Raw genomic sequence first — 17,835 nt, forward strand, 5'->3', positions numbered from 1 at the left:
ACCCCGAAACTGTTGAGATTCGGACCATTGTTAATTAGGACTTAATTAGGACTATTGGCACAGTTTGTAATTGGAGTAGCCGAACACCTTGTATGTACCACTTCAATAGCATATTGACAATCTGCAGACAAAGAAAATTGTATGACTGTGTTATGAAAATTGAGTGTCAAAAATTTCAGATTTGAATACCAACAGAACGAAATAAATTTAAGACAAGTTGGATGTTTATTTTACTAATACATTTTACGTCAGTTTTGCCTTGTTTTTGTAACTTCTAATTTTGTACTTATTATATTCATAATGTACTATTATAGTAATTTAATTCAAATAATATTCCTAACTGTTATTTCCATCGAAGTTTTATATTATCTGCAAAAATTTTCTTTCTAACGATTTTATTACGCATGTTTGTTGGGGGATGATAGTTTTTGTCTATGAGTGTTTACATACTAAATCTGGGTCTTTTTGGTGTTTCCTGCAATAGTTTCTTTTTCTTTCGATGTTATTGTAGTATTTTTAATGGAGTACATAAATGTTATTAGCTAGTATTACAATTAATTAAGGTTTTTAGTTGGGATAAAAAAGTTTTTCAAATGTTTGCAATTGTTTACATTTGAAGAATGGCAAAAAGGAGGGAAAATTCAAAAGGTGGGGTTGAGATGGGAAGTTGGTGTCCGAGTTGATCGAGGTCACGATAGCTCAAGTGGTAGAGCAGCGGCGTATCTAGCCGAAGATCGTGGGTTCGAATCCCGCTCGTGCCATTGAATTTTTTATCTCAACTAAAAACCTTAATTAATTGTAGTATTTTGATTGGTCAAGCGGACCACGAAATTAGTGAATTTAAGGAATTATTTGTGTTTTAGTAGTGAGTATGTTGTTTCTGTGTATCCCTACGTTTTCGGATGTGCCTATTTGCCTTCTTCTTTGTGTTTGCAAGGAGCAATTTTAAAATATTACTTGAATTATAAGTGGCTACTTTTAATTTTGCCGACTGTACCTTCTCTACCGAAACTATTTTGTTTTGTCTTATTTTTCTTTTTTCTACCAGTTTATCCGGTCAATTTTTCCTTACTCGCAAGTTTTGTCGAATTATACTTGTCAGTGTTTTGTATCACACATGTACTTGCTAAGGAGTCTGTAGTCTCCAGTGTTGTTTTTACGGTTGATTTATTTTATACAAATATTTTCCTGTGTTTATGAACACTTTCCTGAGATGCTTGTTTTCGTGTGTGTCTATGTTGCAGTCGGTGCTGTACGCTATGTTTTTTATTGTTTGCTATGCTTGTTTATATTTCACAACTTACTGATATTGATTTTATTATCTCCAATACTTTCAATATTAAAAATCAGGGATGAGGCAAACTGGTCACATACTTTTTATGCTGTCGTTTGTATATCTGTTAATTTTCTAAGATTCGTACATTTTTAACTTTAGAGTAAATATGCACTTTAGGTCATTACTTTAGGTCTTTAGGTCTCAAATGTAACGCTGTTCTGTATCTCTTCTGTATTGTCACCGTTACCTTATCACTCATTAGCAATTCGAGCTTGATTTTATTCTGTGTGCCATGGACGTTTTGATTGCTGTTGGTATGAACACTTGGAATTTTAGGTATTTCTTTAAACTTGTCATGGTTGTTATTTAATGGCAGATTTGACGAATTATATTATTACATGTTGGTTTTCATTTTTGCTGTGGTTGACGATAGATTTATATGTAGGTGAGCTTCATTACCGTTCGTTTTTTTTCATGTTTTCATCGTTGTACTCGCACCAGTGAAGTGCTTTGTATGGGTTTACGGAATAAAAAACACAAGTATTATAAAAATTTGATTTTATTGGTACAAAGATTAAACTAAATGTTTGGCAAATAAACGTGACTCAAGTACTCGTTTTCTCGATATTTGCCAGTCATTTGAGGCACAGTATGGTAACTTAGGCAACACGTTGAAAACATAAATAAGAAAGAAAGAATGGCTTTGATTCAATTCTTAGTATAAAAGCTAGTTCTTAATTTTGTTTTGTATAAAAAAATGCTGTTTTGATTAATGGTGGTAGTGGTCGTAGAGTCCATGTCCTCCGAAAGATTCAAATCCTCCAAAGTGTCCGCCGAATCCGTAGTGGTGGTCCTTGACGAAGACTGGGACGTGTTTGTGGACGTACACGGGGTGGGGGACAGCGACTGGGACGTGCTTTTCAACAGCAACGGGGTAAGGTTTGGGTACTGGGTAGGGGACGGGGTGAGCGACGGGTACCTTGACGGGAACTTTGACTGGGTATGGGACTGGCTTCTCGACCGGGTAAGGGACGGGCTTCTCGACTGCGACGGGGTAAGGCTTGGGTACGTGGACCGGGTAGGGCCTATCGACGGGGACGGCGACTGGGACTTTGACAGGGACGGCGACGTGCTTTTCGACGGTGACTGGGTATGGAGCCGGGACTGGGACGGCGACTTCCTTGTGGACGGTGACGGACTTGACGTGTCCGTGGCCGAGGCCGAGGCCGCTGAATCCTCCGAAAGAGTGACCCAGGCTGTAGTCGCTGAATCCTCCTAGGCCATATCCTCCGTGGGAGTCGAGGGCGTAACCTCCGTAACCGCCGCCGTAGCCGTAGCCGAGGCCGAAAAGTCCTCTCTTGTCTTGCTTCTTCTCTTCAGTAGCTTTCTTGGTGGCTTCTCCGGCGTAAGCCGCTACTACCAAGAACAAGAGACCTGCAAGCTAAAATCCAAAACGTCAATTAAAACCTACCAAGTTACAACATTAATTACAAGACTCAGGTCACTCATTAAACTTTAGTGAAAGTAAAATTTCTTCTCTCAAAATATTTACATCATTACATCGATTTTTCTATTAAATTCGCCAATTTCAGTATAAATCTTTATTTGGTTTCAAATAAATAATTTTGGAAAGTAATGTTAACACAGATTTTCAGTTCTTTCAGGACGGACGGTTCATACGACACTCCCATTTGTCGTTGGACATGGTTTTCTGATTGAACAGAGTACTAACATACTAAAAGGTCTTTCGACATATTTTACCGCCTCGCTGAATTTATTACACTGCTGTGTGCATAACGTTAATTTCATTTTACATCATTTTACCGGACGATTCGGATCGTTTTTCGACAAACAATAAAAGACAAGGGTTTCCATTTGAAATAAAATTACATACTATCATTTTCTCTTAATTTAACATCCATAAAAACTAACACTATTACATTACTGATTTGTATTGATTTTATGTTAAACAGTTTTCACGCTAGATAATCATAAAAAACAATCTAGAAAAGATTCACAACAAAATACTCTCACGAAAAGAAGAGGCTCATTTTAACATGCACTAGTGAATTTATTTTTAAGCGTGTTAAACAAAAACTTTTTTTAACTTTGCAACAGTTAAAAACCGAGAATAGTTGAATATTATGTTATACAGTTAATTACAATCAAGTCCCGTTTTTCAGTTTTAAGTGTCGAACGATAAGGAGATCATTGGACTTATTGTTTGTTATTTTTCAAAGAATAGAAGCTTTCTACATATTATTTTTCCTAGTTTGTCATATTCTTATAAAAACCCATTTCCTAGCACGCAATTCTATTTATTTTATTATTATTTCAGGGTTTTTTTTGTAAATTGAATTATTTTAGAGCTCTTACCATCTTGTATATTACATTAACAAATGATAAAGAATTTTAAACGTAAATATACTAATTATTTATTTAAATAAATTTAATTAAGTTTGAATGCTTGTGAAAAATTGACAATCACAAAAAAATCATTAGTCATAAGGATCTCAAACGATCGTCTTCAGTATTTGAAATTTCATTTAACCATTCATTCGAAAGTAAAAAAATCTGAATTTCTTTTTAAAGAAATCTTTATAAAATACATGAGGAAGTTTGAATAAAAACAAATATGCTTGGCCTGGGCTGAATTTTTCTGTAGTAAAAGAGTGAATGGCCTAGTATAGTTTAATAATTTAATAGTTTTTAATTTTACCTGGGTGAATAATAGTTTATATTCGTAATGAGCATAGCATCTCAACAAAACAAATGTAGCGTTTCTTTAACAATTTAAGTTCAAATTTTTAAAAAGCTTTTGCTGTAAACAAAAAGAAACGAAACAGTTTGGAAAATTAGTAAAATTAGTTTTTTTAAAGTTAGACAGTAACTTGTTTTAAGAAAATTAAAAGTTTAAGTAAGATTACAAGAGAAATATTGTGTTTCAAATTAAATTTTGTGAAAATGGTTTTGCCTGAAGAGATTAACTCGATTTTATGTCGGGTAAGTTAAAATGGAACTAGGAAAGTGAAAATTATGTTTTTGGCTGTAGTTTAACACGATCAACAAACAATTTTATTGAAAATTAAACAATTTTAAGCAGAAATCGAATCCAGCAATGGAAAAATTCGGAAACACTTTCTTTTACATTAAATCCCTCCAAAAAACGAATCAAAATTAAACAGTAATAAAAGCTTGAGAAATTCGTAGGTGAAGTTAGAAAAATGACATAAAATCGTTTTAATATATTGAAAATAAGATTATGTTGCTGTTTGAATTTTCATGATTATGGTGAACAGGAAATGTGTTTTATTTCGAATAAAATTTTATAAAAAAAATAAGAATAACAATTTAGGGAAGAGTTATGCTAACTTCGGCTTTGTAAAAATTAAATTAAGCAGGTTTAGATTGTAAAACATTTTCAACAAAATTTAAAAAGAGCATTGGTGAAATTTAGAAAAATTTCTTCTTACGTTAAATTTAAATTGAAAAAAAAGTTTAATACCAATTGAAATGTAACAGTAACAAAATAAGCCTGCGAAATTAATAGGTGGTTAAAAAAATAAATTGATAGAAAATTGTTTTTACTGAAAATAAGATTGTAGTTCTGTTTGAATTTTCTTTATTTTAGTGAACTGGAAAAATATTGTGTTGAAAATAAAATTTTATAAAAAAAGAAAACTTTTTGCCAGAAGAGTTATGCTAACTTCGTATTAGTAAAAATTAAATTAAGTAGGTGTTGTAATGTTGTGTTGTGCTAAGTTGTGTTGTATTGTAAAGAAGTTTGAATAGATTTTGAATAGAGCTCTGGTAAAATTTAGAAAACTTGTTTCTTACGTAAAATTCAAATATAATAAAAGTGTAAGCAATTGAAATGAAACAGTAACAAAACAAGCTTGCAAAATTACTAGGTGGTTCAAAAATTATTTGATATAATTTTTTTAAACTGAAAATAAGATTACAAATTCTATTTGAATTTCCGTGATTTTAGTCAACTGGAAAATATTGTGTTGAAAGTAAAATTTTATAAAACAAAGAAACATTTTTTGCCAGAAGAGTTAGGTACGTTAATACATTGTAATTTGGAGTAGTTAAAATTAAATTAAACAGGCTAAAAGGATTTTTTTAGCGTAGAGAAACACGATGAATGAAAAGTCAATTTTGCTCGAAATTTTAAAACCGAAATTAAATACTGCACTGGAAAATTTTATTACCACCGCCCCCGCACTTTTCTACCACCGTTTGACCCGAAACCGTTAAAAACGATATTTTTGTCCATTCAGCATCACAATTTACCTTGTAGCTCATGATGGGTTGCTTTGATCGAACTGTGACTGCTAGGGGCTGCTCACAGGGTATTTATACACCGAGAGGGGGTCGGCTCAAGGCTTGGGAACGTTGGATAACGTAACATGCTTGCCACTTCCTAAGCACACGCCCTCCCCTACCAAGGTGCCAGGTGAATGTTTTAGGATTATTATAAGTCCGGCTTCCTGAAGGGTTGAGGCAATCTGTCGTTTTCGATTTGGAAACTGTTGGGTTTCGGGTCCTGGAATTTTTACTGCAGTCACAGTCGGCCCACTTCACCCTTGCAAGGGACAACATAAAAAATTGTCATTATTCATAATATATACAAATATGAAGATGGTATCTAAATGTACTTTTCATTTCAAGTGAGCACTTAGAAAAAAGTAAAAATATCATTAAATACAATGAACTGTCACAGTAACTAACATCGCTTATATAATGTTTTCAATACATATAACATATCATAAAACATGAATGCGTCAATAAAGCTTTTTTAATTTTATCTCAACTTTTTGCAATTATTTTCTAACCTATTCAAATACAGTCAAAAATTAGCCACTTTAGTTTCGATTTTTTCATTTATTATTAATGTCGAATAATAAATGAAAAAGAGTTAAAATGGAAAAATTTGAATAATATTGTTGAAATACAGCATTTTTACGTCTATTTGAATCTCCCCCAAATGAAGTGAAATCTTTTACAAACCCCTTCCAATTTCCAAGCAACCCCATCCAAGTGAAATGTAACCTTTTCCATATGAGTTAAAATATTTTCCAAAGTATATTTCAATTTTTACAACCCAATTGTTACGCGTTTTATTTCAATTGTAACCGTTTCCAATTCAATTCCTTGAAAAAATTATTTTACTGTGGAATGGGTGAAGTAGGACCACAGATTTCACTGGATAAAATAATCACAATTTCTTGTTAAAAACATTTATTAACAAAAATATACCGCAGACTAACGTAAATTAATTTTCAAAAACATAATTGCTATTAGACAATTTTTTTACAAAAATGAAAGAAAAAATGTAAAAAAAATCAAAAGTTGATTTTTTTGGGTTGCATGCGACTTGAAAAGGGGTACATTTTATTTGTACTGACTTGAAAATATAAAAGTAACAAAGATATATTCTATACAATAGACTATATTTTTGCGATAAATTTGGATTTAACAGAGTTGTTTGAAATTAGGCTCACGATTTGTAGAACCTTTGTTTTCCACTGGAGTATTCCAAAATTAAGTATGGATCCAAAGGTTGTTTTTCACGTAGCATATGTTGTTGCTCTTACAATTTTAATAATTTGCATGTTAAGCTGACCTGACGATCAACTGTTTTTCAAATGTAATGCCCTATTTTTTATCACATTTTGAAAGTCTTTTACATTAAAAAATACCATATTACTCAAAAAATCATAGATTTATTTTGGAGATATTGAATTTTTTCCCCAGAACTCAACAATTTCAATTTATCGTATAAATGGTTCAAAAACAAGAAAATTTAAAAGTTAATTGAATAAAAGATGAAAATTTTATTTGTGTTGATTTTTGAAAATCTAACTTTAAACAACAGGAAAAATTGAAATTATCTAGTTAAGTTTTTTTTTAAAAGGTAATGCCCCAATTTTATACATTTTGAAAGTCCTTTCCGTTCTAAAAATCCAACCTCAAAACTCATCAATTCGTTCTGAACATATTTAAGGTTTCCATCAGACTCGATAATTCCAATTTTTCGTGCAACCGATTGTTGTTAGGCTTAAAAAATCAACCCAAATAAAAGTTTTGTTTTTATCTTTTTTTAACCAGTTACACGATATTATCCACTATATCCCTAATGCAAAGAATTTTCAAAGTGAATAAAAATTAGGGGGTATTACATTTGAAAAAAGTTGATCATCAGGTCGGCTTAACGTCCCAACTTATTAATATTTTAATAGCACTAGCAGATTTTACTCGAAAAATTATCTTTAGAACTATACCTATTGCTAGTTTAACAATAAAATAGACAATGTATAAAAAACTCATACTGCATAAGGTCTTTCATGTTGAATTAGTTGTGATGAATAATTTAAAAATAATCAATTAATTACTTGACAGGTCTTCGATGTGATAACATGTAATTTGGTCCTCTTCGATCAACTTGGTCCGCCTGTTCTCGTTTGTTTGATCTGCCAGACGGTCTGTTTTGAGTTTCAAAGTATATCAAAATTCACAGTATCGATTTGTTTTGTTGGTACCATTAGTCGTTTCAGAGAGATAAAGCTGATTGTACTAAATGCTAGGAACCATGTTAGTAGCATACATACCAACAGTTTGTTAAATAAAGAAAAGTTTAATTTATAAACTTATGAGGTAAGTGTTAAATTTCATAAATTACATCCTAGATAAGGATCAGAATAGAAAAATAATGCTTAGATGTAGGGTGTCAATTCGCAGGGTATGATGTTATTGACAAATATCAAAGAATTTATAACAGTGTTGAAGTTGTTCCGATGAATGATGTATTAATAATTTCAGCTTCGATGTGATGAACATGTATTTTTGTCGTCTTTGATAAACTTTTTTCATATATTCTCGTTTATTTGCGTTCTATTCCATTGTCCACTTGCGTTGTGTTTTATTGATATATTTTGCACTTTAAAATACTATTTTTTGTACGATAAGTGCAACAGCGAGGATTTGTTTGAATATTTAAATTATTATAGTTAAATAATGAAGCAACAATTTGTTTTATAACCGTGGTACTGCAGTCTTTTAGATCAATTCTGGTTGTAAATTTGATTTTTAATAATATTAGCTGTGATATTTTTTTTAGGTATGCCATGTGGGAAAGCAGTAGTTATTACAGTTTGGTCGTGTAAGACCATCTTGGTCCGTTTATCCTCGCTTGTTTAGTACGATATGCTTTAGGCATTTAGGCATTTAGCTTTATTTGTTTTTGCGTATCTGTGTTATCTATCTATTGTATACAATTTTTAGCAATAAAAACAACAAAAAGTTTTGATAAGAAACTCTCATCAGTTTTACAATTTGTGTTTTTAATTGAATAAACATTATTTTAAGTTGAGAAATTGGTGTAACTTAATTGAAAATCGTTATGTAAAATTATTCCAACACAAAATTATTATAGAAACAATGATATTTCTAAATTGGACAATTGAAAAAGAATTTTGAGTACAACAGTAGAACAAAAGTCTTTTGAATTAATTTCTAAATATATTAATTAATTGTGAAACTTATTTTTAAGTTTTGCCATATTATAAAGAATTAAAATATTATTATTTTAAAATATTTAACTGTTCGGCAGTTTTTGAGCATCTTGGTCCGTCTATTTTCGCTTTGTTAGTCTATCAGGCGTCCTTCGTCATTTGGTGGTTTTTCTGCAATAGCCTATCAATGTGTTTTGATATTTTCAAATTTCTTGACACTTGCTTTGGTGGTACTGTTAGGCTAGTTTCAGAGGGAAAAATATGGTTATACTTGATGCCAAGAGCCTTCAGCATAGAAACCAATTTATTCCCTCATCAGCTAAATAAAGAAACAGACATTAAAAAAAACTAAGAGTATAACTGCATAACTGGAGTCTTTTAGATTAATTTCAGGTTGTATATTTGAGCGATATTAGCTGTGAAATTTATTTTTGAGGTTTTCCATGCAATAAAAATGTATTTGAAAAATTCTAATTATTTGACCGTCTTCTACTGTCTCTGTTCGTATATTTTCGCTTGGTTGGTTTGTCAGGAGTGTTTCGGCATTTGGTCACAGTCAATTTTTGGTTTGTGTTGCACCAATTTTCTGAAATTAAGAACAATGCCAAGTCATATTCTTTTTGAGAAGAATCACTCATTTTTTGTAAAGGAGTCATCCATCTTTTTTATTTTTAAGAATCATTTATTGCTTCTTATGTTTTTAATTGTTTAACTATTATTTTTAGTAGGGTGGTTGTACTGATTTTCAGTACAGCTTGACAATCCTGATGCACCTAGTTGTTTTCAAAATTCCCTGGTCACTTTAACTAGACTGGCTCACTCAATGAAACTTCTTTTAGAAATGAATTTTTATGTAAAGTATTGGTTGAAATGAAAAAGTTAGTGTCACGAGCGGGATTCGAATCTTCAAACTAAATACGCCGCAACTAGCCGAAGGTCGTGGGTTCGAATCCCGCTTGTGACTTTTTCATTTCAACCAATACCTTACATAAAGATTAATTAATAGAAAAAAGTTATTTGGATCGGACCACGAAATATAATGGATTCTTTTAGAAATTTGAGATCTTGGAGGTTGTCTCAGCTAAATGATATTTTTATATCTGTGAAAAAACATATGCCGAAGTTACAATATATAATCCCCTTCATAATTTTTAAATTATTTATACTAGAATCTAACTGATTTTTTTGATAATATTCCTTCTATGGCCATGGTATAGACATGTTTTGACTAGAATGTGTTTTCTGTTTAAGATTTCAAAATATATATTATGATAGGTGAAATAGGAACGACCTGTTTTAGAGGTACTATTAGGCTACTTTTCGAGAGTCAAAGTTGATTATAGTTGATGCTTGGAAGAGTGATGCAAGGTTCGGGGTAAGGTTTAAGCTTGTGAAGATTTCTTTAACGTAATTAAAAATTAGCCGGACCGAGATGACATAGTGGGAAATTGAACGGTGCGTATACGCAACCTCGCTAATCGGCCGTTGCGGCAATTTATGAGGAAGCTAATGCAAGTAGTCGCGGACCGCCGTACGAGTTAGGAAACGTTCTCTGATGGTCCGAGCGGCGATAAAGACAATGGCGAAGGTGGCGAACTGGGTCGGACAGGTTCCCAAATATATAATAGCCTTTGGGCCTAGACTCTCATGGGATGACGACACCGATTTCGCACTAACTGTTCACCGATGGGAAGCGATTCCGGACAACAATACAGCCGTTCATCCATTTATCGGACACCTCAGACGCGAAAATGAATTTCAGGTGTTTTGGAAAACATCACCAACTATAAATCCTACAACTTGAATTATTTATACATATTTCTCCGAAAAATACTGGATACTTTTGAACACATTTTTGTTTTTTGTATTTTCAATTTTTTATCTTCTTTCAACAACTTCACTTACTTCCAAACAAATTCACATGTCAACAACATATTTGAAAAGTCTTAAAAGTTGTGTCGTTATATAACAACTTGTCCCTGGTCGGTTGCTGTTTTGATACTATTTATTGATACAATTGTAGATTGAATAATTATCGGTCACTATTTGAAGAAATCTCCTAGGAACAACCTTGATCCAGAACGGTATCCTGTCTATTGTGCACTAACCGTAAAATTAGAGTACAATTTCTAGCCTGTTACTTTTAACAATTTCTTTCGTTGATAATTTTATTTTGGATTTGAAACAATTTTTTATTTTCAAATTTCTCGCCTCTAAAATGCCACCTAGTTTTTCTAAAATCACAAGCGATAACTTGTTTTGAAAAGACTCCAGCCTTTTACAGGAAAAACATACAGGGGTTTAGAACCATACAAATTACAACCAATGACGCAAACCTGGCCTACATATACAAATCAGAACCGAAGATGGAAAAAAAAGTTTGGGAGTTGCGTTGATTACATCCTTATTTTTCTTACTTGCAATGAACAAAATGAAATTTGTGTGAAAATAAGTACAAAGAAGGCAAATTCAACTTTCAACTGATTTAATATCGTGGACATTGGATAAAATCCAGGGGACTTTTGAAGTTTGACGTGTATCGGACATCCGAGAAAAAATATAAACCCAAAAATAATTATAAGTTATTGCTTCAAAAATTCTTATATAAGAGTTTAAAGGGTTTTTAAAGCGAATCTTTAAAAAAAATATATTTTTGGCTTACTTTACTTGAACGTCTTGTGGGTTTTGTCACTTTGTATCTATACATGGTGTAACAGGGTTAAATGTCAATACTGCCATGGTGGATTCAGTAAATAAAACATAGTTCAGTGTCACCAGAACGAGGTTTCTCTCTCGACTCATTCATGAGATATTCACATTTTTGTGATTTAAGTCTAAAATCAGATTTTTTTACATAAAATCGTAATTTCAAAACTTTAGCGTCATTAATACAAATCTACCTTAATTCGTCAACTACATTAAATTTTCCCCAACATAACAAAATTTTTATTGAAAAATTCGCGCTTCCGAGTTCACAGTAGCCGCTCAATATCTTTTTTTTTTAAATACCCAATTGTGACTCGTGCAATGACTTTTCCATCAAAATTTTCGGGGATTTCACCATTTTGTCTTATTTTGTAAGTATTTCCAGGACACACTCACTTTTACATTATTTAGAACTTTTCTTAGTGAAATACCTTTTGCAAAGTTGAAAAACGTGATATTCAACCCGAGGAAAGCAGCAACACAAGAACATCGTGTACATGTCATATGTTTAATGAAAAAATTATTAATTGGTAACAAAAATTAGATCCATCTTTAGTTATGCACACTTTATGAGAAGAATGGATCCGATTTTTTTTACCAACTAATAAATTTTTTAATTAACAATGTAACATGTACGATATTCTTGTTTCACTGCTCTCCTTCTTAGGTTCTCCAGGGTTTTATATATATATATATATATATATATATATATACATGCAAAAAATACAGCATCCTGTTTTAAAAAAATTGTTTAACATCCTTAATGAAGTTTCTAGTAATTTTTTGATATAATATCAACAAAAAAGATTTAATTAAAATTGGTGATCCCACGTCCGTACTTCGTTAGTTGTAAAACGCTTTTATGCAAAACTGAGCAGGCCAGGACAGTAATAAAGACCAAACCAGCTGACATGTATTTAACAAATTTTATAATAATATTTAGATTCAGTTGATTCGGTTTATACAACACCCGTTCATTTTTTCTCAAAAAATCATTATTCCATCACTACAATATTTGACGTATCAAGGTTGACTGATAATACAGGGTTGATTGCTGAAAAAGTTGGATTGCAAAAAAATGTTTTACGCATTTTATAAGGAAGGTAATCACAAAACTTTAAATGTAAATTGAGGAATCCAATCGTCATGTTTCTTGTACTAAGGCAAAACATTTACAAAACTCTACATCTCTTAAAACAAATAAACTAAAGGTCTATCAATTTTCAAAATATTTTGTTTTTTTGTACATAATTTACCAAAATAGAGGCAGGTAGTCCATCTAACATTGATACCCTAGGACTCTAGGATAAATGACAATATTTTTTTCTCCGTGTTAATGGCGTCCAAAGTATCCATTTTTCCACTGGGTCCTAAAGATCTATTGTGGAATTGGCTCGACTTTATTTCCAATATTCGAAAAGTAGTTAGCACTTTCTGGGATTCCTATTCGTTTATTTCCTTAGGCATTAATTTTGATTTTCCAAAGAGGATGTACCGTTGTTTTCCTGGTTGAAATTTTAAGAAACTTGTTTGATGTTACAATTATTTTAGTTGATTGTGTTATACAGGTTATGATGTGCTCTAAACATGTACATACATATATAATTTTGGGAAACCACATGACTTCACTTTTCTCATTTACTCTCTGTCATTTCATATTCAATACTGCCTAAAGACTTACCTCTTCCAGATTTACGCCTCCCCAGATTTACTTTTCCGAATTGAAAATAATATATTTTGGTTCAAATAATAAATGACTCTGCCTAAAGACATTCTTGTCACTTCTTAGGTACTACAAAACTATTATATTTATGGGGTGTTTAAATACCAATTCTCCCATCTGAAATAAGTAGCGTTGATCATGAAGAGTGGAAAATTCGTAGAAACCTTTTTGAACACCAATTATTATATAAAACTATTATGATAAAATGTAATGCTTATCACAAACCAGTTGTACAAAAATCTTGAATCTGTTAGATTTAATATAGCTTAACTCCTCGGCGAGTTAATGCATTTAAATTGTAAGCCATGATTAGAAGACATTAATGTTGAGTGCTCGCTTTGCAATTTAAACAATCGAGAAAAGTTTGATCAACTCTTGGGTGTGTGTCCACAGATGGGGGACGTAATTGGGATGTAACAGCCATTTAGTTCAGCAGGAAAAACCTGCCGAGGGTAGGAATTATCTCATTTTTTAACCGAGCAGACTGATGTTCGACCTTTAATTAATTATACCCGGCACGCCTGGAAAGAGAGATTTGATTTGTTGTCAGATATGCACAACAACCGCATCATTTTCTACTACAAACTTTGTTACTGGTATATATATAAAAAAAAATTTGTTTGATAAATCCATAAATGATGCAATTATTTTTTAATTAATATTATATATTTTATAGACTGCTAATGATTATAGTTGTTTGTACCTGTTTTTCCTCCATAGAATATCTTGGGGCGAGGATGTAAAGGGCAGAAATAAGGAGTCATTCAGTACGTCTGCGCAAACACATAAAAATAACAGAAAAAGGATTATTTTATCATAGCTTTCTTCCGTCAAATTATGTTTTTGTAATATAAAATTCACCCTTTTATATAGATATTAACCTTATAATAACCAGTCTCAACACAACACACAAGAATGACACAATTATGCAGAAAACAACTCTTTGAGCCCTGAAGATGATATCAATAAAGATCGAAACGTTAGCACGATAAAGAAAATGTTTTTCTAAAACTAGTCACACCAGACCGCACCTCACGATCTCCGAATAATCTTATATTATTAACCTTTTTTAATTTAAAATTACCTTTTAACTTCAAATTAACCCCTTTCTAATTTCAAATTAAGCCATTATTTAAACCATTAAAACACGTAGGAAATAGTATGAAATATAACCATGTAAAGTAAAATTCCTTTATATGTGAGAATTAAAATTAAAAAAATTAAATATAAAACCAGATGATTCATCTATTAAATTAATTAAAGATTAAAAAATATAAATAATAATTTCAAAATTCCAAAACCCAACGTAAAAAAAAAAAAAAGTGAACAAAAAAAACTTGAATCTGAATGGAAATAAATTTTAAGGAAGAATTTAAAACAAAACAAAATTTCCAATTTATTTAAATTCTCAAATATACAGAAATTTTACTTTAATTGCTTATATTTTGTACCATCTTCTAAGTTTATTAATGCTTTAAACAAAGTGTAAATTTAAAGTTATAAAACGTTAATATGAATTTAAAAGTGGTTAATTTGTCGGACAAAGCTATATTTATGCCTTTATTATATGTAGGAATTATTAGTTAAAAATCCATTTTTATATTTCAAAAAAAAAAAAATGAAATTAGAAGAAGTCTTTATTTATTTATTTTGTTTTTTTGACTGACGCTTCCGAGATCTAGGTCATTTCAGCCCCCAACTAAGTCTATATTCTATTTACCCTTTCAAACACTAGATTCATACAAATAAATACATTCATACAGTACACTCATTCCGCTTGGTTGGTGGAATTCTTGATATCCTCCACCGACCTATACTTCTATAGGTCTACTATAGGTAGGTATTATAGGTATACTAATCTAGATTGGGGTCGATGGAGTATTTTTATAAATATTCCGCTATCGACCCCGAACACCCATTCATACGTTCTCAACGTTAGAGGGGCGATCATGACGTTATATTTCACCCTCACCCCTCGTCATTCACGCTAATAAATACATGCACTCAGACAAAACATAGACACACAACACATAAGACATATTATATACAATAAAAAACCCCAATTTCCTCTAGAAAGCGGAACAGGGGACCCAGAAACCCGCTGCAGTGCTCGAGTACCATTTTCAGATTGGATGGCATGCCTACTCGCTCCCTGTAGGGATACGTATGTGGGACACATCGAGCAACCTTTCTCTGCATAAGGGGCACCTGCGTGGGCTTTGGATTATTTAATTGTTAACTTCAATTGTAATTAATAAATCGTATTTTCTATCAGGTTCCGTTTCATGGGTTTTAAAATTTCTCAAATATGCAGAAATTTTATTTGACATGCTTTCACCTCCTACCATCTCCAGGTCCAAAATTTTGGGGTTTGTGAACAAGTCCAAGAGATTTATGCAGGACACGTGAGCCGACCAAGTCCCGGACCTTTTAGGGATGGGGTACGAATCTACCCAGGCATTTAACCCCTCGGGTCTTGGTCGCCCAACCTGCAGAATATATATATATATATAAAATATTTACTTATTAAGTTNGCTATATTTATGCCTTTATTATATGTAGGAATTATTAGTTAAAAATTTATATTTACAAAAAAAATTGAATTAGAAGAAGTCTACTTTTTTTTTACTGAGGCTTCCGAGATCTAGGTCATTTCAGCCCCCAACTAAGTCTATATTCTATTTACCCTTTTAAACACTACATTCATACAATTCATACAAATAAATACATTCATACACATAAATACATTCATACACATAAATACATCCATACAGTACACTCATTCCGTTTGGTCGGTGGAATACTTGATAACCTCCACCGACCTATACTCCTATAAGGTCTACTATAGGTAGGTATATAGGTATACTAATCTAGATTGAGGTCGATGGAGTACTTTTATAAATATTCCGCCATCGACCCCGAACACCACCCACTCATACGTTCTCAACGTTCGAGGGGCGATGACGACGTTATATTTCACCCTCACCCCTCGCTATTCACGCTAATAAATACATGCACTCAGACAAAACATATATACACATAACAATAAGACATATTATATACAATAAAAAATTTCCCCTAGAAAGGGGAAAAGGGGACCCAGAAACCCGCTGCAGTGCTCGAGTACCATTTTCAGATTGGATGGCATGCCTACACGCTCCCTGTAGGGAGCCAAGACATGACATACTTCCAGTATGTGGATCACATCGATCAACCTTTCTCTGCATAAGGGGCACCTGCGTGGGCTTTGGTTTATTTAATTGTTAACTTCAATATAATATAATAATGTAATTAATATAATTGTATTTTCTATCAGGTTCCGTTTTAGGGGTTTTAAAATTTCTCAAATATGCAGAAATTTTACTTGACATGCTTTCACCTCCTACCATCTCCAGGTCCAAAATTTTTGGGTTTGTGAACAAGTCCAAGAGATTTATGCAGGACACTGAGCCGACCAAGTCCCGGACCTTTTAGGGATGGGGTACGAATCTACCCAGGCATTTAACCCCTCGGGTCTTAGACGCCCAACCTGCATAATATATATACCTCCTACCATCTCCTAAGTTTTTAATAGTTCAAAAAATTGTTAATTTAAAATTTAAAAAAAGGTTAATTTAATGTTAAAAAGGGTTAATTTGACGGAAAAAAGTTATATTTATGCTTTTGTAATCAGTGTTAAAGCCGGTGAAAATATTTTTTAAATTGTTTCGAAGACATGGAATTAGGGTTAATACGCACATAAAAATTTGTGTAATGTTTTACCTAAAACCAAATAATCAGTGTTCTTTATCAACATAATAAGAAACATAATAAGAAAAACAAATGATCCAAATATTTTAAATTAGGAGTGAAATAGGCTTACATTTTTTGAAAATTAACATTCCACAACTACAATTTCAACATGAACATAATTTGCGTCCAGTTTTTATAATAACACGATATCAAAGGTTAAACTATAACGACACCCATTTAACGATTGCAAGAATCGAAATTCCCTCGCCGGCTAGTGTTGTAAATGTTAATATTCCACATATCCTTAGCTGAATTATTATATTTTGGTAACAATCCATGGTTCCCCATACCGGCAAGATTGCAACATTCGACTGTTATCGAAACCACACAAAATGAACCTGTTTAATCTTTTTAGGAAATAAATAAAAAACAAGAGATTTAAAGATATTGAGATAAACGTTAATCTTATTCAAAGCATTGAAAAAAATACGAAGTTGATTGACCGACCAAAAGCTATCTAGATCTAGAAAAAATATTGGCACAAAATATTAAAGAGTAAAATAGTAATTTGAAGAAGTCCTTAATTAAAATGAGTTCAATAAACTACCAGATGACCCGTAAATCCGAGATTTCGACATTGGTTTTCATTTTATTCTCTTATACAACGCCTATACAAATCAAAAACGGCCTACGTCTTTTCCACTAGTCCGTGATTTAACGACACAAATACCTTAGGCGGTTCTTGACATTTTTACAAACTCGCACAGTACCGATAAAAAAGGCCAACAAATTTATAATGTCATAATTTGTATAATCGCTATAACGGTTCTGTCAAAATCATGGAACTAGGACGAAAAAATAAAGGAATTGAGATAGTGTTA

General features: G+C 32.1%; 1 protein-coding gene across 1 annotated transcript; it reads right to left on the reverse strand.

Annotated features, from left to right (window-relative positions):
* Positions 1 to 1,817: 1,817 nt before the first annotated feature.
* Positions 1,818 to 5,647, reverse strand: LOC106669030. The gene is made up of 2 exons (XM_014398275.1): positions 5,573 to 5,647; positions 1,818 to 2,717 (listed from the first exon to the last, which is right to left on the reverse strand). Exons 1-2 carry the CDS (start codon positions 5,582 to 5,584, stop codon positions 2,046 to 2,048), a joined length of 684 nt encoding a protein of 227 aa, XP_014253761.1. The 5' UTR covers positions 5,585 to 5,647; the 3' UTR covers positions 1,818 to 2,045.
* Between the last annotated feature and the right edge of the window lie 12,188 nt (positions 5,648 to 17,835).

The sequence above is a fragment of the Cimex lectularius genome, unplaced genomic scaffold, assembly GCF_000648675.2.
Source record: "Cimex lectularius strain Harlan isolate CLEC.00 unplaced genomic scaffold, Clec_2.1 scaffold257, whole genome shotgun sequence".
Lineage (NCBI taxonomy): Eukaryota > Metazoa > Arthropoda > Insecta > Hemiptera > Cimicidae > Cimex > Cimex lectularius.